Consider the following 25000-nt stretch of genomic DNA (forward strand, 5'->3'; position numbering starts at 1 on the left):
CAATTCCTGTGACCTTCAGCCACCCTTCTTCTCAACATATAATAAGACTTCATAAAACTATAGATAGTTTGAACAACTTGGTTGATTGTCAAGTAGTGCTTTCTAGGGCAAAACAATGTTTATTAGCAATGCTTATAGCTTGGGGCTCCTTGGGTGCTGATGTTAAACCTTGTAAATAAAATGTACTCCCAAGCTTCAAATAAAAAATAGAAGCATTTCTCCAAGTGTTCTTTGCTGTTGTTGACTTCTCTAAGTTCTGAGGAAGTTGGACATTAATAAGTTTTGACAACAAGCCTGTTCAAAGAAAAGAGATGTTGTCTCTTGCTTTAGTTAATGTTCTTTTTTTTGCTTATAGATCCAGAGGTCTCATGGAAACTTGATAAGTAGGTGTTAAGTTTTTATCTTTTCTTTTCTCTTCTTTTCCTTTCCTCTCTTTTCTTTTTGTTTTGTTCCTTTTCTTTCCTTGCCTTAAGTTTTTTCTTATTTTATTAAATTATTTTATTTCCTTTCCTTTTCTTCCCTTTCCTTGTCAACTTAGGTCCTATTAATTATTATACTTTTTTTACAGTTTTCCAAATCCAGTCCCACAGTCAAGACTGCCTGGAAGGCTTTTCCACTCAGCAGAATGGTTTGTTAATTTCATATTTTTAACATAATCTATGCAGCTCTAAACCAACCATGGCATTCCATCTACAACAGTTGATGTGAGCCGACAAAACCCAGTTTATTATCTTCTTTGTATGCCAACTTCAAGCCAACAGCCTTGATTAAATATCAGTGACATTTAAATGAAGTGATGTATATGAAGTGATTTATTTATACTGCGCCTTTCAAAAACATGCAGACTCAAAAGTTCAAAGATCAACCGACAAGAGCATTTTTTGCTACCATCAATCAAATGTTCGGCGGCTCCTCCCAGCTTCCACCTACTGCCAAGCTTGCGGTAATCAAGTCGTTGAGTACAGTTCAGACAACAAAACAGTGTTCAGCAGTAGTCGGAAGCTGGGAGGAGCCACCGAACATTTGACTGACGGTAGCGAAAAACACATTTATCAGTTGAGCTTTACATTTTAGAGTCCACATGTTATTGAAAGGTGCAGTAATCTATATATTTACTGGACTTCTTGAGATAAGTGTCTGGAATGTTTAACAAAACTCCATGCCAATACAAAATGACAGTTGACTTGGAGGTGGTTCGAGCTTTATTTGACCCCTAAAAGATGCCCCTCAAAACGAACAAAGGGCAATTGCAGGCCGCTGTTCAGGAAAGTAGCTTATATTAGTAGACTGGACTCTAGAGACTGGCAGAAACTGAGGCAAAAAACAAAAATAAGAGTGTCTTTTTATCATTTTTCTTCAAGTGCACCTCCTTCTAAGATACTTTGACAGCTAAAAATAGTGATGTTTCATCATTAACACCCTAAGTTATACCAGAATCCTGGACTTATACCCCTAAATGAAACAACAAGCATCCCAGATCTTTTTATATGGGAGTTCCCCCCCCCCCCCCCCCCCCCCCGCTCCTCAGGCCCTGAACAAAATTGTATCTAATTATTGTCAAGACTCAGTAGATTTGGTGATCCAGGATAATAATCAAAAGCTTTGCTCAGGGGAGTTACATTCAGTATTGCTGTATTTTTTCCTCAGTGTATTATTTTGCCAAACCCAAGGTGTGTTTAATGCACAGTCATGGACTGACTTAACTTACATGTCTGTTTCAGGAGTAGAAATTTATCACGGTCAAGTGACAAGGAAGGTAGTACCAGGCTCCCTCCTCTACCAATGCCGAGTTTTCCAAAGTTCAACCAATCACATTATCAACCACACAGGATGACGTATGACCAGGTGGCCAACTTCAGGTAGGAAGGAGTCACACCTTAAAGGCACTGTATTGACACTATAAATTAAGCATCAAACATTTTGATTGAAGTTTATCTGACAGTAAGCTTGTAAAGCAAGACAATTTTGGAAGAAAACCTAATATTTAACAGTTAAATACTGCATTATTTTTTTAAAATTTTTTACTGAATAATGCATCCATGTGATCATACCTTACGGGTCTAAAAGGACACTAGCCAGCCTCTACCATTTTTGATGCCATCAAAATTATTGATATTGCATGGTGAAGTTAATCGTATTGCTTTACTGCAAGTTGTGTTCTTGAAAGTATGTTTAATTTTCTTTAGTAGTTTCACAGTGATTTCCTTCGTTTTGACATGCTTCAAATAAAATGTAATAGCCAAATTCTCACGTGTAAACCAAAAGAAGTGGCTGACTAGGACCCTTGTAATGGTGTAGATGTGTTACTCATCTAACTCTTTATTATCTATTTCTAAATGTGCTAACTGTTTTATGTGGTCAAATACCCCTCCCCTGCCACCTCTCCTCTTACGGCCTCCCAACTCGAAAAGAAATAAGGTAATATAATTTATAAAAGTAAGCTCACGTAAAAGTTAAGCAACGATGAATTATCCCTCAACAGGAGTGACCTTAACAACACTTACGAAGTTCTCGCCAAGAAGCAAGCAAAGGCAGATTATGAAAGAACACTCCAGGACTGGAATCGAATGAACTTGTCTGAATTAAAGAAACTTCCTCCCAACCCACGATACCACATCAAGAAAGCTATCGTGTCTTATCTTGGGACATCCCGAGGGTCAAGCAGGGCTCTCAAACCGCTGACTAAAGAACTGAACGCTACCACTCCAACACCAATTTCGCAACCGTAAAAGTTTATCGAAGCCTTTATTGCGTGTTAAAATGAACTTCACTCTTCCAGTCAGGGTAACAGGTACCAGCTAAAGCCGAATTCTGGTCTTCCACATAAAAAGGACTCCTATATAAATAGGACGGGGGGATGCTTGTCGTACCTTTTAGGGGTTAAGAAAGGGGTTTTGGTACCTCTTAAGGTCCATACCGGGAGCTTTTCCAGTACCTTTTAGGGTGTTGAGCCGAAAAAAAAATGTGACAGGAGATAATGTATTTTGTTCGAATTGTAACCTCTTAGGGGTGAAAAAAAATTTCGAGCCACGCCTACAAAACAGGTTCCTGATACCTCTCTTATTAGTGGTTCTTTTCAGAATTTCCGATCAGCTCCCCTGTCCTTTTTACATGACAGCCCCCCCCCCCCCCCCACCCCCGCCGAGTCCTCGACCGCAGTGCGACTGTAATAGATCTCGAAGGTGCTCAACCTTGATCCCAGGCTCTCTCTCCTTTGCCTCCCTTGTCGTGTGAAGAGTGAGAGCCTGGGAACGCTATGCGACTGTCTATGCCATGTTGGCGTGACAGCTTTTGAAACCCTCTCTAGTGCTCCGGGACATCATGATTCGGGGAGATTTTGGTGCTTAAGTAAGTAAGTAGATAACTTTATTACTTTGCCCGGATGTTGCTCCCTGACTGAAATGAGTGTTTGTTTCAAACCATTCGTGAAGAGATTAAATTTATAACATAAATGCGTTTCGCATTATATTGATTACACATTGCGTGTGACATGTTTTTAGATTTTTACAAAGAAAGTACATGCTGCGGATTCTCGTTATTGGGACGACCACAGCAAAATATACTACAGGTGCCGAAATTTTAAAAGACCCCATAATGCGAACATTAAAAAACACCAAAGAGAGGGGAAAATGCTTGAGATTAGGAAAGATCGAGGTTACAAACGACCAACTCCAATTCATTCGTTTTGCTTACGAATGTTGTTGTGTGTAAATATAATTAGGACTGCTGCAGTTAAGAAGCAGATTTTTTAGAGTGTGCAAATGTATTATATAGTTCAGAAGTGTTGATAAAGAGTGAAATTTGCAGATAATGTTTCCGTTGATCGTTATTTTCGGTAGTTATTGGGGATGTGACCTTGCATGGATTTCAAATTCGATTTGAAATTACCACATTTTTTTTTTTCGACCAGCCTCAGAAAGTTTGAAAATAAAAAAAAGTTTGCATTTATTTTTTAATGTCTTGTGACCCTCAGTTTTCCAAAGATAGGTCGCTAAATTCTCCGCGCAGTTGTTTGTAGCGACACCGAATGTTCCATCTATGGAACTCTATTTTTTCGACCTGAGATTGCCCCTCTTCTTGATCTTGGCAACGGTGACGCGTCACCCACCTTGGTTGCAGAGGCTTTCACTATGCTGTTTTTCAATCTCTGAAGTCCTCGTTGAGCAGTTGGGGAACTCTCTAAGAAGTTGTTTTCCAACCATTTTTAGGGCGCAAAGACATTGTTATTACCTGTAAACAATATCTTGAAGGTAAATACTGACCGACACGAAAGAAAGCGCGCAAAGGAAATATGCTCGTGCACAAACTGAAGAAATGGCCACGCGAAATCTACGCTCACTGCTCGTAGTCTATTTGGCCCGAGGGAGATAAATGAGCATACGGAACACCTTGAATACGATTACAAGCTTCCCAGAACATCTACATTCTAATATTAAACCAGAAAGATGTTTTTATTGGTATAAGAAGCCTTACAAAAGGGTCCAATATAGGTTTTTTTAATCCCACATCCCCCGCCATCCCGCTGCATTCAGAATGTTTACCCCGATCCCGCCTGGTTAGAGTCGCAGTTCTCTGCTTCACGTCCGTAACCTGTGATTTACTGCTTTTCGTCCCGCATTCCGCCGCAATTTTAACACGCCACCTGTCAAAATGAGCAAACCGCTCCCGCCGAAGTATTTTTATCCCGTATCCCGCCATAAAATTCCTGTCATTCCGAATTCCCCCCCCCCCCCCAAACTAATCCCTCTCCATTTTAACTCTTTTCCCGCTTCCCGCCATCCATCCAGTTTAATTCACGCCTTGTTTACGCCCTTTGTCTAATGGCGGGAAAAAACATGCTAACTACATTTACCAAAAACTGAAATAATACAAGTATTCAGTTTCAAAGATAAAGAAAACCTCTTTGCGGTCGAATACAAGTGTACACACACTTCTCTTTTGTTTGCATACTTAATCAGTGTTCAACAGATATGCAAATATCCTCGCATATTTACTGTAATGGCCCTGTGGGACCTGTTATACTGTAATCTCCATAGAAACCAGGTTACATTCCGTACAACCTCGGTAAGTTGAGAGACATTTCTCTGGGAGGCGATAGCTTTGATAAAGTTTTTTTTGTAATTTAATTTGGGTAAGTACCGTTCTTCGAGTAACTACAAGTTTTTTTAATACCTGTGTTCGCTACTAAGTTCAAACAAAACGCTTATGACCTTACGCTAACTTTATTACAATGAAAACGATACTGCAACAAATAACTGTTTGGCAAAGGAAACTCAAACACAATGATTTCGTCGCAGAACGTGCACGGATTTCTTCGACTTCGGATCACAAATGGCCGATGAAGCGCTTCAGCAAGGTAAGGGATGTTCAGATGTCTAATGAGAGTTTAATATCTCCACAATCAGTAGTTATACGATAATTGATAAATGTTTACATTTATGAACTCGTTAAACATATCTCGCTAACAATTACTGGCAAGAACTTCTTAGGAGTAGAAGCAGAATGGTTTTATTCAGTGTCATAGTAAAATATTCAGTGTAAAGTTGTCAAAATGCTCAGTGTAAACTTTAGTGATCAAGCTTTGTGATTGCTGTAAAGAGTTCACTTGACATCATGATGAAACAAAATTGAAATTTCTTTGTCGTATAACTGAGCCATTTTAACTGAACAAACAATGATTGTCTCGGCTGATATCAAAGCATGGCAGGAAAAACACAAAAAGAAAAGAATAGTTTTTTTTTTTTTTCAAAAGAAAAACTTACACTTTCCATCATTCATTTTTGGCGCTTATACGTGTTTGCGACGCATCTTTGTATATTTCTCTTCTATCTCGTGTCTTTCAATTGCTTTTCTATTTTAAAGCTAGACTTGCATCAGAATTTATTTGCTTGAAAGGAACACACCGCCCTCATCAAGTTCTAAATCAATTACTGCCGCGTATTTCCTTAATTAAACGCCTTTGGCGTTTATTTTAAACTTGATCCGAGTGGTTTTCCGGCCGCGTTATTGGTCACTATTGACAGCTATATATCTCGTCTTGACCTAGAGAGGTTTAACTTGAATAGAGACCGCTGGGAACGAGTCAGCTAGAGATCCGGCTGGCGTTTAACTGGGACGCGGCGATACATCGAGAAAATACCGGCCGCAATCGCCGTTCCTCACAACGCGGCTAATGATCGTAGTTTTACCGAAAAAAGTTAAAGATTAGGTCCGACAAAATACAATCAGATGGCCACGAGAGAACGAGATTAACTCGCGGCCTTACTCGCTCTCTACATTCCGCTCTCTACATCCCCCCTCCCCCCGTCCCCAACGCTTTCCCCCAAAAGAAAACTACCTCCCCAAGCTTCAGTGATTCTGCAGGCAAGGCCAAAGAATGCAAAATCCTTTATTTGATTTTAAAAAAAAATAAATAAATAAAATAAAATAAAAGACGCGGATACTTGAAAGCCGAAAGTGTCACTGAGTTAATACTTTGAACATGTACAAACGCCAAGTAGAATTTTCGATCTTTAAAACTAGTTTGAGAGTTTTGCTTGTACGCTGTTACTGGAATGAGCCAGTGTCCCCAACCTAGTTTATTCTTTTCTTTACCCTCATTAATTCAAGGGGAGAACTGAGGTTTTAGTATGTTGTCGGCTTACGCCGTTTATTTCTGCAGCGTGAGGCATTAGAAACGACTTGTGGCCTTTCGCAAGCTTGTTTCAATGTCGAACAGTGCAGTGCATTTATATCTTTATGAGACAATTCGACGTCGTGCTGTGTTTTTGAAACAAATGTAGAACTTATAACTTCATTGAAAGATTGCCTTTAAGCCCTAAAAGCAGCTTATAGTACGTAGCCATAGCGGTCCAAATTTATTTCGTTTACTTTTTCTCTGCACCTAACAGCGGTTCTAGAGGAACAAACAGACTCTGAGCCCAAGGAAACTAAAGAAGTGGGGAGTAACATGCACTCTCAGATGCTCTGCGAGCTGCAACGTGTCAAAAAAGAAATGCTGGAAAACAGTCAACTCGTCAGCAAACCAGAAGTGTAAGTGATAACATTCAATATAATTAACAAAGTTACAAGTGAATATATGAAAGATGTAAAGACATCAATGATCATCGCAGTTAAACACACAACTTAATAAGCAGCTGTGAAATTAAAGCCTAGATAAATTCTAGCTTGAACGGGATTGGAACCCATGACTTCTACGATACCGGTGCAGTGCTCTACCAACTGAGCTATCAAGCCAACTGGGAGCTGGTCACATTGTGAATTAGTAAATAACCGTAGATGGTGAAGATCCAAGTGAATGTGTGAAAGATCATATATTTGAACCGCCTGAATTCTTTTTCAGGTTTTAAATTCACAGCTGCTTTAGCTGTGTGTATGACTTTGATGGCCAATCATGTCTTCATATAATTAACAAAGTATTGCTGTGAGACCAGGCCTTTTTCAACATCAAAGAGGTCTAAACATAATACTTACATGGACTAGGTCTGGATAGGCTTTAACTTACAGCTGAGAATTGGTTAAAATTTTAATGTTAACTTTCATCTGAGTAATAGCGCATTCATTGACTGAACGCTCAGCAAAATTTACTGGCAGCTAAGAAATCGTCACGGTAGAAAATTTAGCCGATGACTGAAATAACAGCAACCTCAGGGGAGAACCACCACCTTACATTTCGCCCGATTGTTCAAGATTTTTCCGTGTACACTTGTGAAGCATTTTGTCACCATCATGACCAGTTAGCTTTTTATTATAATTTAGCGTTGTAAAATGATGTGGGTTTTTTTCGAACTCCGCGGGGTTCATTTTGATCTTAGCTTTTTATAATGTTTCTGTCTCATAAGCACCAAGGATCATACATAAATGATTTATAACTGTCGTTTTGTTCTTTTTCTTTTTAGGAAGCCGTACACCCCAGATATTTTTAACGACTTGTCTCCTTACTACAACACCTACATAGTAAATTACATGATAAATGACCAGGTAGGTAATAAGTACAATATCAAATGATGTAAACCAAGTGATTTGTTTACCTGCTGTGAGGTACAGTCACGAGGACGACGTTTCCCATTTTCGTCCCCAGAGCCCTCTGTTTCTTTTTACCACGTGGTCGGCGAAACGGAGGGGGACGACAGTTTAGAACGAGTAGCACTGGGGAGGAGAATGGACGTTTCCATCATCATCCATTTGTAAACGTACTTTTTCACACTGAAAAAGGAATAAAGCCGGTAATTGTAAGCACTCTGTACTCAAGTTAGCAAAGCCGGGTTTCTGGTAGAACACAGTCCGGTACTGAATTCGAATCTGAATGTGCAAGTGCAAGAAATGTGCGCTTATTTGCCAAATCATCGTTTTGACTAAATTTAATTCATATTTACATGGTTCAGTAATCCCAAATTAGTGAACAAGTGATAATTCTGTGAGGCAGTAACTAGACAAACACGTTAACTTTGCACTTGTTATTTTATCGGCTGCAGGTTGATTACGTTCCACGTCCGGGGTGGGGAACAAGAGCCACGACTCTTAGGCTTGTAGGTAAGTATATCATCATGACCACAGTATAGAATAGCCATTCAGGCTGACAAGCTAACATGAGAGCTCTGTGCCAGTCATGTGTCTTGTCGATTCCGCTTCTTCCTTACAGCAATTTCTTCTATCACTGACTTATCAAATTGAATTCGCCGCGAGGAAACTAGGAGACAGAACATTTTTGTTCGCCGACGAACAACTGATGTAGATAAAAAACGTTGTAACCAAGAAACGCCTCAACTGCAGGCTGACTGAGTAGATCCTTTTCACTATGACTAGAATCTTAAAGTCGTGCAAGTTTCTAAGCAGCTGATGCTATATATTGCTACACCAAGAGCTTGCAATAATGCGTTAATTGTTTGTCTTCAGATCCTGATGAATCCTGGAGGATGGATCAGTAAGTTACTCAGGACCTGTCAAGCGTTTGTTCATCACGTCAAGTTTTGTATTTCATCCTTGATTAAATTCTAAGCAATTAATCACTAAAAACTTGTTCTTACGCATTTTTTTTTAGTTTCCCAGGTCCAAAATATGACTCTGTAGTGCCCCGGTGTTTTTATAAGCCTGCTATTTGGTAAGTAGCTTCTTCATGTGGAAATTGATGAACATAATAAAAAGAAACTATGATGTCTAGTTTAGATACAACAAAAACACAACTGATTAGGGGAAGACTAGATGATTTCATGAAATGAAACATTTCTTAAACGTGCCAACTACGAGGGCCTCTCGGAGATTTTGGGAACAAGGAAAGTGATGATAATTTATTTCAAGGGAACAAGGGATATTTTTCGGAGTAATCTGAGAGAGCAAGGGATATCTCTTAACAGAAACTTTGACACAAAATTTCAGGGAACAATGGGAATCATTTGAAGGGAATAAGCTAGAAAAAGTGAAATTTTCAAGGAATCAAGGGAAGATGCTAAATCCCCCTCTCCCCCCTGGGAGGGCCTCGACTGTAAAAAAATTAATTGACGTAGTAAAAGAATATCGTAAATATCTTTTTCGTCTCATTCTAGGAGCAAGAATGTGTCTGGAAAAGACACCAGTAGGGGAAGCACAAGACTTCCCCCGATACCAAAAGTAGCTTATCCAAGATTCCAGCAAAAACAGTATCAGCATTTTAACATGAACTACTCACATGTACAGCCATTCAGGTAAGATTATCCCTGATATCCGAGAATGCCAAAACATCAATTGCCTGAAACCGCTTTTTTTCAGAAATTCGCCAAAAGTGTTTACCCTTTTCCTCTTAACATTGCTAAACTACAAAGTCAGCAGTCGCTCTGATTTATCAACCCAAACAACACGCTCATGAAAGACTGCTTAAAAAGGTTGTCTCTGGGTTTGGGAGTTAGGAAGAGACCTTCTCTCGACAAATGCTTTGATTTGACCGCTGACTACATTTCAGACGTTTAATTTTTGGACACTTTGTTGAAACCTTCCTTAAAAATATTGCGACTGCAAAACACGAATCAGACTGAAACAACACCTGTGAAAATGAAAGTTTTTCTGCACCCTCAAGGGTTTACAGATACGCCGACGAGAAAATAACACAACTATTCAATCACCGCCTTTAAAAAATTTATACTGTACTGTAAATATTTCGGACGCTTAAAAATTTCGGACGGTTTTATTTTCGAACACTTTTTGTGTCCGAACTTAAAATCTTCCAAACTTTTTTTCAAGTAATGTAGTGATGGTTTGTTGTTGTTGTTTTTTCTTCTTCCAGAAGCGAAATAAACCGCCTCAAGGAAACCAAAGCGCAGAAGAGAATGAAACAAGACCACACTAGGACGCTGAACGACTGGCAGCGAATGAATCTGACAGAACTCAAGGTGCTGCCAGAACAGTCTCGGTATCAAGTCAAGAAAGCCATCATGTCTTACCTGGGAACATCAAAAGGATCAAACAAAGCGCTTAAACCTCTTCTGAGTGAACTCAACACTGCAGAATAAACAGCGCAGTCTCGGAAGAGAAAATTTCCTCTACCGGCTAACAGGAAAAAACTTGCCTTATAGTTTGTCGGTAGCTAGAAGAAACATTTCTGTCCTTTTAATTTGATGCTTGATGCAAGATTCTCCCGAGCTGACGATTTTGCGAGCATTACTGAGACCCTGTATACTGTATTGCCTGGGAGAATATTATATCGTCAACACTGAAGATTTTGGTCATGCTCTTCTTGGGCGAACTGGTTACCTTTATAAAAATGAAATATTCATTTACTAAGTACCGCAACAAAAGCAATTCAGGGACCTAGAAGTTGGAGATAGGAGTGCTAATTAGAATGTTTCCGTCCGTCTCAGGTCAGGTTAGGATATTCTGTGACCTGTTCAATTTTTTTTTTAATTTGTATGCAACAAAACAGAATGACCGAATGCTCTTTAAAGAAAATATATTATTAAAAAAAGTAAAGCTGCATGAAGAGCATCGAGCTGTTGTAAAAATAGAATACAAATATTTATAACAAGTGTGGAGAGAACAACCTCGTTCTGATGATGTAACTCATATAGACAGTGTGTTAAAGCGAGGCTGAATGATCGTGTGAGAAATGTGTGGAAAATATAAATTAAGAAAAACAAAGGTAGTAATTAAATAAGTTAGATTTCAACCAGTGTGTATTGATTGTAATTTGATACTGAACATAAATAAACGCAAAATTAATTTCTTATTCTCTTACAGCAATGAGACAGTTTCGTTTAAAGAACAAAAGCTTCATGTGTTTGTCCAAAAATCTCTGGGAGGGAAATAAATATGCCATGTGATCCTAGCCTGCCATCAGCCGACTCTCTCCCAGACGCTCGCTCTTCACGACCATTTCGTCTATGGTTTTTCTGGTCGGGTATTACAAAGACGCGAGGATTGGAGGGGGGGGGGGGGAGTTTAAACTTTAGACACCTTCCGTGGGAGGGGTATGGATATTTTATGGAACAACACATTCATCCAAATGGCATTGACCTACACTGTACAGGCTTTGTATGTTCCGTTCACATGTTGCACGACTTACTCTACGGACGTTCATTAAGCGGCGTTCAGTAATTTGTCTGAACAGGCAATGTTATGCGTTCAGTAATTTGTCTGAACAGGTAATGTTATGGTCCAAGCTCGGTTTGTGAAATTCAGTGACAGGAGAATGTCATCCAGGCAGCAACCTGACTTTTAAAGTGGCGGTAAATTGGGTATGCGGTACATGTTTTAATCCAAAAATTCTAAGGGACACTGACCGCTGGAATAAATAAGGAGTGCATATTGACAAAAAAATATTGGCCAAAATTTGATGCTCACTGGAAATCGAAAAATTCATAACTTAAGCCCAGGCCAAACCTTGAACTTCACATGAGAAGAACTAATTTGCTATTTGAGTCGATCCAAATGGGTAAAGCTTGACAATTAAGTCAAGCGTCTGACAAAAATTCCATCTGCTTCAGATGGATAGAACGTATTGGTCGACCTAAATTCAGTTGGATGAACTCAGTTGAGTCAAGCGTCAAACTTGTCATGAACTTAATTTGCTCAGTTTAGTTTGTCTCTTGTGAAGTTCGACGTTTGACCTTGGCCTTAGTGTCCTTCACAGCCATTATTTTGGACATCACAGAACACTTGTTTCTACAATGATGGTCCAAATAACAGCTGTAATGGAGACTGGAGAGCAAACTGGAGAGGAGACGCACAATGCACAACAACATACAACAGTCTGTTGTTTCTGTTTGTTTATTCAATGTATAATTCAGGCCTTCTTTTTCTTTGCAAGGAGGATTCCATCAAACTAAAAAAAAGGAAAACATTATGTCAACAGAAATTTCACAAAACATGCACGTTGCCATACTATATACAAAAACAGGGATGAGTTGTTTGACTGTTACCTTTTGCTGGAACCATTTCATGGACTCTTCCTTAGAAATCTTGTGAGGGGCACCAACATGAGCCTTTGCTCTTCTTCTCTTTGCCACATTGAATCCTGGACGGCCAAGTACAACATAGAAATCCATTCCATAAATACCAATAGTTGGGTCATACTTGATACCAAGATCAATATGTTCCTGGATGCCAAACCCAAAGTTTCCTGAAACAATAAACACGTCTAGCTAATAAATAAAATATATACATTTCCTTTAAAATTATTAATAATGGAAAGTTTATACAATTTTTTCCCGGGGTTCCTCATTTAACTTGACTATTGGCACAGAAAAAGGAAATGAAGGCAGAATTTAATTAATAGTAGTGTGATCACGTGGGAAGTTCTGAAAAGAACTGTTGTTAGTGACTTAGATTTTGATAACCTGAGAGGTCATCTTTAAAGTCAAGTGACAAGTGTCTGACAGTTGATGATGTAATAAATTTGGTCTGTTGAAACTGATTTGTTAGGTTAGTCGTGGTTACTCGTTGCACAATTTGTACCATCATGGCTTAACTACTTGGTGTCAAGGATCAACGTGCTTGCCTTTTCTGTCATATCAGCCATGATGTCCTCATCTGATAACTACCATGTACACACTGCATGTTGGCATTTTTTTTATTTTTAAAAAAAGTACAGTTGAACCTCACTATTTCATGGGAAACAAAAAATAGCAAAAAGTAAATGGCTGAAGGACAAATCCAAGGGAAATACTTTTGAGTTCAAAATAAAGGAGAATTCGAAATAACCAAGTTGAATTGACAGGGTCCAACTGTAACTTTGTCTAAATCAAACCTGTGGCTGAGAAATTCTCCTTGTTCAGTTCATACTCCTTCACTTTCAAGCCCTTCTCTAAGATTTCTTCAGCCTTGGCACCTCGCACAGTGCAGTGAACCGCAATTTTCTCATTCCTTCGAATTCCAAAGGACCTCACTGTGTATCGAGCTGAAACAGAGATATTGGGATCCATCAATACAAGTCACTTAAGCAACTATAGTTAAGAATTCAATTTATCTTATTTATTTTTATCATAATGTATTACATTTTTGTTATCCCAATAGACCAGTTTTGATATATTAAAATTCTAACTTGGAGCCAAGGCTTAGGGGAAAACAAAAGAAATCATTTATTTATTTCTCAACCTAGATGTGGAATTGCCTCATGGCTAGCAGGCCGTAGAATGGGAGGAAAAGGGTCAAAATGAGTGCGGGAGGATATCCCCAAGCGCTCCCCAGGATCAATCCTCCCGCACTTCACATACTCATTTTCCCCCTTTCCCTCCCCTTCAGACACCTGCGATGCAGGCTATCATGGCTAGTGCGCTCGACTCTGGATCAAGCAGTCCAGGTTCGAGCCCTGGCTGGGGGCATTGTGTTCTTAAGCAAAACACTTTACTTTCACAGTACCTCTCTCTGACCATGTACCCAAATGGGTACTGGCAAATTTAATGCTGGGGGTAAGCCTACAATGGACTAGCATCTCATCCAGGGAAGAGTAGAAATATTCCTAGTCGCTTCATGCTACAGAGACCAGGATAAGCTCCTGCCTGATGGGCCACTTGGTTTGTATGCAGACTTTCTCTAACTTCCATCCTAGATGAGAAAATCTTTCTTTTGTGTTATTCCCCTAAACTTCTGTCCCAAGTTAGAATTTAAATATATTGAAATTGGTCTATTGAGATGTTTATTTTGAATTAACATGAAATTAACATGAAAGGGAACATTTAGAATAAAAATGTAGCCTAGATTCAAGCCACTCGTGCGTTAATAAAACATGAAATAAGGAATCGGGGATACAACTTGAAATGAACCTTTGGAGTAGACTGGCTGCTGTCCAGTTAACTGTTCAAGAACCTTGGCAGCCCGAGTCAGTCTGTCACCGCTCTCACCAACACAAATGTTCAGACATAACTTCCTGATTTGTAGCTCCTTCATGGGATTTTGTTTGGCCTGAACCTTAAAGAGCCAACGATAAAATCATAATTTAAGTAAAATTATAAGAAAATGTAATAGCTTTACTTTTTACCACTATCAATGTTAAATCAAAATTGTTAAACGTAATTTATTATAAAGTGTCCTAAAGAACTTGGAAAGCTGATATCAAAGCAACTATATAAATCATAAAACGCTTAACTAAAGTCAAAATGCAAAAACAAGGATTTCGAAGACCGAGAAGGTTCTATACAAAGATATTTGACCAACAACTTTTTATTCGATCATCTCTCGTAAAAAGTTGAGTATCACGAATAAAGTCCACATTCTAGGTTCAACGGGAAGAAAAATAATGAAGTTTTCAAAAGTATGTTCTTTAATCAAGGTTAGGGAAACAGAAACGACGATGTAAACAGATTGCTGTTCGTATTATTCACGGAAGACACTCACCGCCATATTGTCTCGGCCGGAAAGGATTCGAGAAGGGCCTAGGGAGAGTAATGTAAACAGAGGAGGGACTGGAGAGAGCTAACGATTCGCCCACGAAAAATTTACATAATTTGCTGAAAATGGCGGACGAGCGGAGTCCGCGGCGTCGGAAGAGAACGTTTTCAACGACTTCGACCATATCCACGGACGATTACCAAGATGCAAGTGAACAGATTGTTGAAGATATTACACTGGAGTTTTTTTACAAGCCACGGTCCATCACTGCGCTGGCTTGCCTGGTGGTGTACCTAGTCTACTCTGCTTTCACCAGGTGATCGTGATTTTTCAATCAGCTTGTGTGAATTCTTATTCAAAATTGGCCTACGCCCGTCTTTGGACAGCATCTCGCTTTAACAAGATCGATTGCGATTTTTATAGCTTAGATAAATACGGAAACACCAAAAAGGACATCTAAAAGATCTTATTGGATTGAAGCATTATGTCATTGCTTTAATCCTAGAAAAGTCATGAAGTGGCCTGCAAATTCAAGTCTTCACAAAATTCAATATTTCACGGTGCTGTAATTTATAACAATTGCTTCTTTGTTTCATTCTTCGGTATCCTTATCGCCAAAATCACACACTCCTTTTCCCCAGTCAATGAAGTGGTCTTATAAAACTATTCTCCAGTCTTGCATTTTTATTTCGTGAATTTTAACAGGTGGATTTAACATGTTGATATAACTTCCACCTGGGCTTAAACGATAATCTGGCAGATATATCTAGCCTACATGTAAGACTTATTTTCCCCGTAAAGAGAGAACAGTTGCCGGCCTCTATACCAGCAGTTTCTAAGCTATGTTTTGAATCACGGGCAAAGATTTGATGTCACGGTCTTTTAAATTCCTGCCTATAAATATGTCTTGCAATAAGCTTAAATATGTGACACCTGTCATTCAATTCATGTTATTGTTTAGTAGTAGTTTCAACCGTGTCATCTGTGTCAAATGCAAAACTTATTAGTATTTTTTTTTTTTTTAAGAAACCCAGAAGCTACTCGTGAGGAGAATATATGGAGTGGAATGGTTTCTCTTGCTGTTGTGTTTCTAGTTCTGAGTCTTCTTGTCATGCCAAATGGTAAATACTAAAATATTCTAGACAACAGATGCTACATTTTATTTTACACTGTGGCTCACTCTGTGCTGTGGACCGAATTTTATAATCAATTAATTTTGTGTTTTGGGATCATTTATGTCTTAGAACTTTGATATGGTAAAAGGTAAAAGGTAAAGGTAAACTTTATTTAGCCAGGGTGGCCCATTCAGTGACAAGGCTGACATCTTTGCTGATATCCAGAGGAGCCCTGGACTAAAGAACTAAAGACCCTGACTTAACATGATTAAGTCAGGAACCAATTACAAGTTTTTCCCAGTTCTAGGTGTTACCTAGATATCTTGCAAGCTTTCTTAGAGAATTGGAACACTAGCTCAGTAGAGTAGCTAGTTGAGATCAGAAAGGAAATGGTGATTTTTACTGGCTACTTTTATGGCTACCTTTAACAACCCCTTGTCAAGTATGGATTTTTTCTGGAACCCCTAAGGAAGAAGTTGTTTCATTCTATGGAGAAAGTTGTGAGTGATAATGATTTTAAATTTTTTCTCATTGTAGGCCCATTTATCAGACCTCATCCAGCCCTTTGGAGACTAATATTTGGTAAATGCAGATCATAGTTTTTATCAGATGTTGTTCTTTTTGTTAACATATGTTTAGCTCCACTAACAAGAAGATTCTGTTGTTTGCTTTATTGTAGGTATGAGTGTTCTTTACATGCTCTTCTTAGCATTTGCTTTGTTCCAAACTCGTGAAGACTTCAGAAAGATTCTGTTTTTCTTTGACCCTAAATTGAAGCTTGAAGGACCAGATACTAAGGTGAGCTGTTAATGCTTGATAAATTTTATCTACAGTACCAAGAGCTTTACTTTTAAAGAAAGAAGATCATTTTAATGAGCTAGCTGAAGGGAAGGCTTGACTACTAACCACTATGAAGAAAAAGGCGGTAAGCAATGAAAATGAAACCCTTTGAACATCTCCTCATAACCATATTCCCCACAGTCCCAGATGTTTATTTACACTCCAAGTGTAAATAAATGCTGATACCTTCTAAGATCAGCATTCACTAGTGATCTGCTGTGTTATTAAGTTAACCCCTTTGATTGCCTATATGACGTACTCAGTACGTCATGATTTTTGCCCACAACGTACTGAGTATGTCAAAATTTTAAGAGATTTAGTCAAACTCCTGGTACACCAGAAACAACTTTCATCGGCTCCTTAGATTCGTAGGTTTCTCCAGAGACTGCTAATTTCCCATGTAATGCTGTGATGTCATATCAATATCAAATTATGCCAACGTTTGCAAAATTGACCGAACTGAAGAGACACATTTATGACCTTCGGAAAATGTGTACATGTTGATAGTTTATTGAGCTTAATATGGCATTTGAAGTTTTTATGAAAAAGGCCTGGCACACAGTGTACACAATAGTCAGGCACTTGAGGAGTTGAAAGTATAACAGCTTATGTGTTCATTTGTGTTTATTAGGAATATGCTGTGAACTGTTCTCAAGTGACATTAGCACGTCTTTGGTCTCATTGTGATATCTTTGCCTTTGCCCATTTCTTTGGTTGGGCTCTAAAGGCCTTACTGATTCGTAATGCTGGACTCTTGTGGACTGCAAGTATCACATGGGAGGTCACAGAGGTAAGAAAAACTTTTGCATTTAGTGTCTCTGATGATCACTTGATGTTGTTGTGTCATAGAATGGGGTTATGTTTAGCACCTAATATCTTATTATACATGGTTTGTAGGTCTCACTTTTGGACAAAATAAAAGCTTTCAGTCCAAGTGTTGATAACATTCTTTTTGTTTTGTTCATATTGTCTCTTGGTAGAGGGGAATACTTGTTTTTTCCTGTCTTCGCAACTTCTCCACTATTTCAAACTCAAGGCCATTTCCCTGGGATTTACCCCTTGCTCATTTAGTATTGGGCTATTTCAGACTCTCACATTTTGAACTATTTTTCATTTCCCCTGAGAGTTAAAAATATTGGGGTTTAACTGTATACACATTTTGCATTTCAGGTGTTCTTTTCTCACTTGTTACCTAATTTTGCTGAATGTTGGTGGGATGCACTTTTGCTTGATTTCCTGATCTGTAATGGCTTAGGAATTCACTTCGGACTTTTTGTGTGCAAGATATTGGAGATGCGCAATTATCACTGGGAAAGTATCAAGTAAGCTAGCTGTATATACACCTAACAAGAAGAAAATTAATCAAGTTTACTGTTTCAAGTTCTTAAAATATTTTTATTGTTAACTTCCCTACTTTTTAAAAGGACAACATTGTGTATAATTTGTAAAGATTATTTACTTTTTTCTTTTGCAGGGATATTCACACGACCACTGGAAAACTGCGCCGTGCAGCCATGCAGTTTACTCCTGCAAGGTTTGTTTATCAAATCTAAGTACAGTGCGATCCTGTTAATCTGGTCACCAACGGGCCACAAAAATTTGGCCGTATAAAATAACTGACTGAGCTTTTGTTCAGGTTAGAACAAAGTGGCAGTAAGGTGACTGTATTAACGCAGTGGCCATAAGGCGAGGTGCCACTGTACCACCATCAAATGTATTCAGTTGGGGTAACTTTCAAATGTAGACTACATATGAGTTTTATCAGCATTTGATAATCTCTTGAGCACTCTCATTTGTAACAAAATTATTGAATATTTCGCAAACTGGTTATTGTCAGTGATATTGGGAATTCATGTCTCTCAACCTTTTATGAGTTATGATACATGTAAGTGTTAGCAGTGCTACTGTCAGTGCTGAAATATATAGTGTGAGACTTTCTGATCTTTAAAGACCATGCTTTCTCAAGTCCTTACATTTCTGCAATCAGTTTAACTCAATCTCACTTAATTTGGTCATCCCTTCTCTCCCTTCTTCCACATGATATGACTTGTTTGTAACACAAATATAGGACAAGAAGATAAGAATATACATGTAACAAGCAGGTTTAGTATACACCCAAAGGTTAAGCCACCATAGTATTAAGTGACAGGTATCGTGTTATTATCTTCAGTTGGACTCATGTTCGGTGGATGGATCCTAAATGCTCTTACATGCGATTCTTTGCCATATGCCAGTTGTTAATTGTATCACAAGTAAGTTGCAAATTAAGACACAGTGCTTCTTTTCCTAAAAATGAGCAGAATTAAAAGATTTAATATTAATATTTTGTTCACATTTTGATGTAACCAATAAATCCAGCCACAGGTCGGGATAATAATTATTTGTTATTAGGGTTTGCAGTTCTACTCACATCTGATTGGTTTCTCTACTGATGCAGTATATTCCACAAATAATTATTGTGTTCATTTGTTTAAATGTTAGTTGAAATAAATTGTTAAAATGTTATAACAAGTTGTTCTTCTTTACTTTCATTATTTGTTTGTTTGGCAGTGCGTGTTGTGACATGAATTAAGATGTTGATTGTTCTTCCAATGTGACCTTTGTCTGACATGACTTCCTGTTTCCCCAGATTGTAGAACTGAATACATTTTTCCTTAAACACATTCTTTATGTCCCAACCTCGCACTGGCTGAACTTTTATCGTCTGGGTATCATCAGTCTCATTGTTGCACCGTCTTTGAGGTAAGTCAAATGCTTCTTGAAAAGTACCCTTTTACTCTCTCGAGTAAATTCTTCAAACTTCCAAGCTACCATGTTGATTAGCGGGACATGATTAAACTTCTAAGGCAAAAGGAGTCCAGGCAGGTGAGGTTATTCCCACCTCACCCTTGCTGCCCTTTGCTAAATACCAACTAACAACACATTGAACTTTGACTTTAAGCTGTGTAAAACTACTTGTGGCAGCTTGGAATCCAGTCTACAAAAATTGACAGTGGCCTAAACTAAGGGTTGTTTTAAATTTCTTTTTCTCTCTGTTGTTGTAGGCAGTACTATGTGTACATAACAGACACAAGAAGTAGGCGACTGGGAACACAGGCTTGGGTGTTAATGTAAGTAAAAAAGTTCAAAGTATTAATAATCATTATTTTACTTACCTGTCTCCTCGACAAAAAAGAGATAGCAAGAAATTGCAGCTGATCACTCTTGGGAGGTGTTGTGTTTGTCAAGAGCAGCACAGGGATGGTAAAGGTCGGCACACACTAGGGGACATGTCACAGGGATATGTTGCAGCAACCGCTTTACCCATGTGAAAAAGTTGTATTGCAGGCAACATGCTGTATGAAATTCAGCTGGTGTGAATTAATGCATCACCAAGCAGGGACGAAGTGACCTCAATTTTCAATGTTACTTGGTGTCCACTGCAAACTGTCCCCACTACAACACAGAAATGAACAAGCATCTGCTTAATGTGTGCCAGCTTGTACACTATCCCTACAAAATGTGTCCTATGCATACATTCCCAATGTCGGGGCTTTTTTCGCTTCCACTTCCCTGTAACATGTTCCCTAGAGCTCAGATGCCAATCTTGAGACTCAAAGGGTAATAGTGTCCACATACCTTGCAGTGTAAATGTGTTAAGGAACAGCATCTTTTTTTTTCTGCAGTTTACATGTACATAGTTATACTTATTTAACTTTCTATATTTCTGTTATTTTAGTGTGATCACATGCTTAGAAGCATTAATCTGTATCAAATATGGACTGGACATGTTCAAGAATACAGAAATTGCTAGCATTGCTCTGTGGCTGCTTTTTCAGGTGACAAGATTTTTTAAAAAGCCATGATCATTTTGTGTTGTACATGAATAATAATAATATTGTGGTAATAACTAAGTAAAATAATGTACATCATACCTTCTGCAGTCACAAGATCTTTCTCTGTGAATTGACATAGCCAGTGACCGCCACTTTTGTATGTCATGTGTATGTTCACTTAAAACTCTGTGATCATGAGGCTGTTTGTTATGGCAGTTTGTGCCTATTTTGAGAATAAAGAGTTTTGAAGTAATATATCAAACACAAAAGACCGTGTTTGACCACATTTCCAAACACCGAGAAGAGAGTTGAAAGTGCGATGCGCAGCAGAGTATTTTTGACGAACTTCAAGGTGTTTAGGTTGTTTGGTTTCCAGTCTTAGCAACAGCCAGCAGTCTTCTCTTTGGCTCAGGCTTGCATCGCATCACACCAGGCAGGTGTTTGTGCATTCTTTGTGTTTTTTCCCCTTCTAACCCTTCCTTTGTGCTTTTTTTTTTATTGGATTTACTTTAATTTTTTATTTAGTATTTACTGGTTATCATTTTACTTTTCCACTGAAATTCTCTTTTCAGTGTGACTGGTGCCTGGGTTCTCTGCAGTTGTGGGGGGGCTCGTGGCTGAGTTGCAGGCAGTGCCTGCCATGTGGGTGGTCTTGGATTGTGAGGGTGGGGTTACAGGGCGTGTGTTGGGTTTGTTTTCCCTGTGCACCTAACCTCCACTTGTGACAAAAGTTGTTTAAGACTAATTTCATTTTAATTAAATAAAATTATTTAACCTTTGAAGTCTGTTGTTTTTATTGCAGATGGCTATCAGTTTAATGGTGCTGTATTTCATGGTCATGACTAAAACAAAGGTATAAGTTTTTTTTTTGAGAATTAAATTCTGCATCTCTGTTTTCCTGCTATTACATGTGAAGCTGTTGGCTCTTTTTGACTGGCTGGCAAGTTTTGAAAAATGACAACGTACCTTTGGCATGCTTTATTGAAATGAGTAACTACAAAGTTTTAAAGCTTCAAACATAAAGTGTATCACTGCCAACTTGTGAGTAAGTAAATAATTTTAAATTTGAGGAATTAAAATGATAAACCAGAGAGTAAATTCCACTTGAGGATAATCTTGTCATTTGTTTCCATGTTTTTTTTTCCCTGAAAAAGAGCTCATCTTACAAAACTACAAATAAACTTAATAAAGCCTTGGTTAATTTTGATGACGACATTTTTGACCAGTGAATGTAAAACACTTTCATTTTAACTTTAATCAAAAGTTTAAATGTAATATTATTAATAAAGAGGTAAATGTAAATGGTTATACTTTTCATATGTAATGCATAATTCCCCCACAACCAAACAAAATTCCTTCTTTATCTTATGCACAGAAATTTTGTTGCCCAAAACTTTGATCAATAACTTTAGAGAGTGACTCCTTTTGTAAAGATTGTTTGTTCCATTGGTTTGCTCTGTGTGATCAACTGTTCATCTTTCTCTAGGAAGGTCATATAATGAAGGCCACCATAGTGCAGAAACTAAAAATGCTCAAGAAATATGTAAGAAATATTTAACATGAAAACTAAACATGTATTAAGTTGTACTAAGTTGTAGGTTTAACATTAATTTTTGTGTGTGTGTGTATGTTTCACAATTAATTTTTTATAAACGTGTGTCTAAAATTAAATTATTTGTAAAAGTGAGATAATAAACAACTGTTTAAACATAGTAAGATAAAAGGTGAAACTATGTTTTCTTTATAACTTCTGCCTTTGAATAACTGAATTGATACAACTAAACTGAATAAACAAATGTTGACCCAATTTAAATTATAACATAACTTAAGTATTAATATCACATTTCTTAAAAGCTCTTAACTGCCAATGTAAGCTGAAGTGTGCCCAAGAGTATGGTGTCTTGTTAATCTCAGAACTGATTACAAGATTATTATTGATATCGGTGCCAGTAAACAATTAACTTTTTCCTCTTCTGTTAATTGACCAGGAATAGTCATTAGTATATTGCGATCCCTGTGTGGATCTTAGGTTGTCTGCAGCACAAAGGATACCTGTTGTCATCCAGTGGGGGGTGGGGGAGGTAGTAGCCATACTCCTAAGTTGCTCCAAGTGAAGGAACCAGAGTAAGGCCCACAGCACTGCACAGCTGTCTGGACTTGCTAACCTCTTGGAACGAAGTAAAATTTACCAATCTACCAGCACCAGGACCTTACCTGACCTAACTGTTTGTTCTTTAGGGGCAGAAAAAGCCTAAATTTCTAGATGAAATTCCTGCAGAAGACCCAAGTACAAAAACCCTGACCTACGTTAAAACAAACGGAAACCACATTATCCAGAAAGAGAGCCTGGAGCATGACACCATTGTTACCAGTGGCAGCTACCAGAATGGAACTGTCGTGCATGGAGAGGAACTTCATCATGAGAGGAGCCTGAGATCCAGTAAACACAGCCAGGAGGTACCGCTTGATCACAAACCCGCTGACCCTAATCAGCTGCAGGCTCAGGGAACACGTAAGAGGAAGCCAAGAAGAAGCGAGTTAGGGGGACACTTGGGGGGTGTAAATTATGAAGTAAAAACCCGTCTGAGGACGCGGAAATCTCAAGCAGGGCTGTAGCTATAGTTAATGATTCCTATTTAACTACAAATGTTATGGATGTATATGGATTACAGCATGTGAGCTAGTCTCAACAAGCTTGTATTTTAAGAATACGCGTATATGCATTGAAATCGAGTTCAAATCACTAGAATCTGTTTCATGTGAATACCTAGATGGCATAACATTCTAGGGAGGGGGGGGGGGGACTCCCATGTTAAAAGGATTGGGGTGCTCGTCGCACCTTTTAGGGGTTAAAAAACGCGGTTTTCGTACCTCTTAAGGTGTTCTGCCTCAAAAAGTCCACGGTGGAAGCTTTGCGGTACCTTGTAGGGTATTGAGCCAAACAAAATATGACAGGCGATAATGTCATATTTCAGAATTGGTACTCTTAAGGGGTAAACCTCTAAAAAATTTCAAGCCGTGCCCACAAAACAGGATCTTGGTACCTCTTAGGGATTCTTTTCAAAATTTGCGATGAGCATCCTCCTTTTTGTATGGGACTTTCCCCCGTGCGTAACATGTGTTAATTTCATAAGCTTACTATTCCTTCGCAACTAGATTCAAAGTTAACTCCACTACACTCAATTGACGTAAGTTCTAATCAGATTAAGATTCCAAAATTGCTTGCAATTTAAACATAGAAATGTACTTCAGTCACAAAAGTGTCAGGCAGAGATAAGGCTATCTGTTTTGTACCAAGCTATAAGAGATTTCTGAAAACACACTTGCAAAGCCAAATATTATAAAATACAGTCGAAACTCCACAAACGGCCAGCTCACCACAATGGCCATCTCTCTAAAACGGTTACTTTTTTGTCCCGGCGGACTTTCTATACATTTACTCTTTTAACCTCTTCAATGGCCACCTCTCCACAATGCCAACGGCCACTAAAGTGCGTCCAAACTGCCAAAATAACCTCTCGACAACGGCCAGTGAACCAACGACTGCAGTGGTTTCATTAAGGGCCGCGCACCGGGCAAATTGACCGGCTGTGAGGGTGATTTTGGTTGCCTGGCTTGACCATGGAGAGGAAAGGTTTTCTTGTAAAGAAGTTCAATTCAAAACGTTTTGCCCTCCTGTGAAAACCAGTTGCCCTGTTGCTGAAAACGTTATGAAACCCCTGCGACTGATGGGCGGTGTACACAATTAATCCCCATTATTTATTGGGAAAGGTCACAAAACTTGATCCATACCGCGCGTTGTTTGTCTTTTTTTCTGTTTGGTTTCTGTTCTATTGATACATTTGATTGTGTAACGTATTAACATGCCACACTAAGCATTTTTTAAAGATAAAAATGTTACACCCCCGAAAAAAGTAGGTGGCATATTATACCCCTACCTCCCCTTCAAGGTCATGTTGCAACTCTCGTAAGGTCTCACATGAATGGCTTGCTACCCTTTGAGAGGACAATAGAACAAACAACAGAAACAATGCCCCTAGCCCTAAAACAATAACAGCTGCTGCAATGACGACAAATAGTGTTACAAGCTTACGAGAACTGCTACACTACCGCCAAAAACGGTCACCTCTCTAGTACGGCAAATTTCATCTGTCTCCAAGGTGGCCTTTGTGGAGAGGTTCGACTGTATAGCTTGTTTGGGACATTGTCAAAGTTTAAGCTCACACAAACACACTACCCTCGGTACATTGTACATGTGTAGACATCAAGATGTTAGATATCTCAGTTAAAATGCTTACTGTTGTATAACTTACGTCCAGAAGTATTACATATCGACAATTATTTAACGCAAACGAATTTTGATGTATATTTCCGTCTGTTGATTACTGAATACTTTCAATCCATGCTAAAGTTGTGTTTGAATATGATCAGGGTTTT

General features: G+C 38.5%; 4 protein-coding genes across 6 annotated transcripts in view; 3 read left to right on the forward strand and 1 right to left on the reverse strand.

Moving 5' to 3' along the window:
- LOC110068055 (uncharacterized) overlaps nt 1–3811 on the forward strand; it is an 8077-nt gene extending 4266 nt beyond the window's left edge. For both annotated transcript variants that reach the window (XM_020775419.2, XM_020775422.2), the window contains exons 6-9: nt 356–383; nt 569–628; nt 1722–1859; nt 2483–3811. In XM_020775419.2, coding sequence (XP_020631078.2) covers nt 356–383; nt 569–628; nt 1722–1859; nt 2483–2729 — 473 coding nt within the window. In that variant the 3' untranslated portion in view covers nt 2730–3811. The remainder of the gene's footprint in view (nt 1–355; nt 384–568; nt 629–1721; nt 1860–2482) is intronic.
- A 1227-nt stretch (nt 3812–5038) lies between these two features.
- LOC110068072 (uncharacterized) lies at nt 5039–11208 on the forward strand. Its single transcript, XM_089270621.1, has 9 exons — nt 5039–5131; nt 5298–5356; nt 6891–7032; nt 7899–7980; nt 8475–8532; nt 8896–8923; nt 9041–9100; nt 9543–9680; nt 10256–11208. The coding sequence occupies exons 2-9, from the start codon at nt 5332–5334 to the stop codon at nt 10479–10481; spliced, it is 759 nt and encodes a 252-aa protein (XP_089126747.1). The 5' UTR covers nt 5039–5131; nt 5298–5331; the 3' UTR covers nt 10482–11208.
- Nucleotides 11209–12218: 1010 nt separating this feature from the next.
- Nucleotides 12219–14911, reverse strand: LOC110068056 (large ribosomal subunit protein uL5-like). The gene is made up of 5 exons (XM_089270622.1): nt 14800–14911; nt 14229–14373; nt 13214–13363; nt 12387–12586; nt 12219–12289 (listed from the first exon to the last, which is right to left on the reverse strand). The coding sequence occupies exons 1-5, from the start codon at nt 14803–14805 to the stop codon at nt 12251–12253; spliced, it is 540 nt and encodes a 179-aa protein (XP_089126748.1). The 5' UTR covers nt 14806–14911; the 3' UTR covers nt 12219–12250.
- Nucleotides 14884–25000, forward strand: part of LOC110068102 (phosphatidylserine synthase 1-like) — a 10595-nt gene continuing 478 nt past the window's right edge. The window contains exons 1-14 of one of the 2 annotated variants that reach the window (XM_089270620.1): nt 14884–15109; nt 15820–15914; nt 16446–16490; nt 16588–16706; nt 17380–17538; nt 17919–18070; nt 18223–18282; nt 18919–19000; nt 19378–19490; nt 19793–19858; nt 20467–20566; nt 21366–21416; nt 22050–22106; nt 22802–25000. The exon at nt 22802–25000 is cut by the window's right edge and continues 478 nt beyond it. In XM_089270620.1, coding sequence (XP_089126746.1) covers nt 14919–15109; nt 15820–15914; nt 16446–16490; nt 16588–16706; nt 17380–17538; nt 17919–18070; nt 18223–18282; nt 18919–19000; nt 19378–19490; nt 19793–19858; nt 20467–20566; nt 21366–21416; nt 22050–22106; nt 22802–23179 — 1668 coding nt within the window. In that variant the 5' untranslated portion in view covers nt 14884–14918 and the 3' untranslated portion in view covers nt 23180–25000. The remainder of the gene's footprint in view (nt 15110–15819; nt 15915–16445; nt 16491–16587; nt 16707–17379; nt 17539–17918; nt 18071–18222; nt 18283–18918; nt 19001–19377; nt 19491–19792; nt 19859–20466; nt 20567–21365; nt 21417–22049; nt 22107–22801) is intronic. The other variant, XM_020775471.2, reaches the window with a different exon arrangement.

The sequence above is a fragment of the Orbicella faveolata genome, unplaced genomic scaffold (genome assembly GCF_042242905.1).
Source record: "Orbicella faveolata isolate gen_17 unplaced genomic scaffold, um_ofav_v1 contig_34, whole genome shotgun sequence".
NCBI classification, from domain to species: domain Eukaryota; kingdom Metazoa; phylum Cnidaria; class Anthozoa; order Scleractinia; family Merulinidae; genus Orbicella; species Orbicella faveolata.

What these genes read in the sequence shown, in the direction of transcription:
- LOC110068072 (XM_089270621.1), top strand. Translation starts at nt 5,332, where the DNA reads ATGGCCGATGAAGCGCTTCAGCAAG. An exon ending in ATTACATGATAAATGACCAG is followed by an intron (nt 7,981 to 8,474) that starts GTAGGTAATAAG and finishes TATCGGCTGCAG; the next exon opens with GTTGATTACGTTCCACGTCC. An exon ending in TCACATGTACAGCCATTCAG is followed by an intron (nt 9,681 to 10,255) that starts GTAAGATTATCC and finishes TTCTTCTTCCAG; the next exon opens with AAGCGAAATAAACCGCCTCA.
- LOC110068056 (XM_089270622.1), bottom strand. An exon ending in GCAGCCAGTCTACTCCAAAG is followed by an intron (nt 13,364 to 14,228) that starts GTTCATTTCAAG and finishes TCTCTGTTTCAG; the next exon opens with CTCGATACACAGTGAGGTCC. An exon ending in TGAAATGGTTCCAGCAAAAG is followed by an intron (nt 12,290 to 12,386) that starts GTAACAGTCAAA and finishes CCTTTTTTTTAG; the next exon opens with TTTGATGGAATCCTCCTTGC.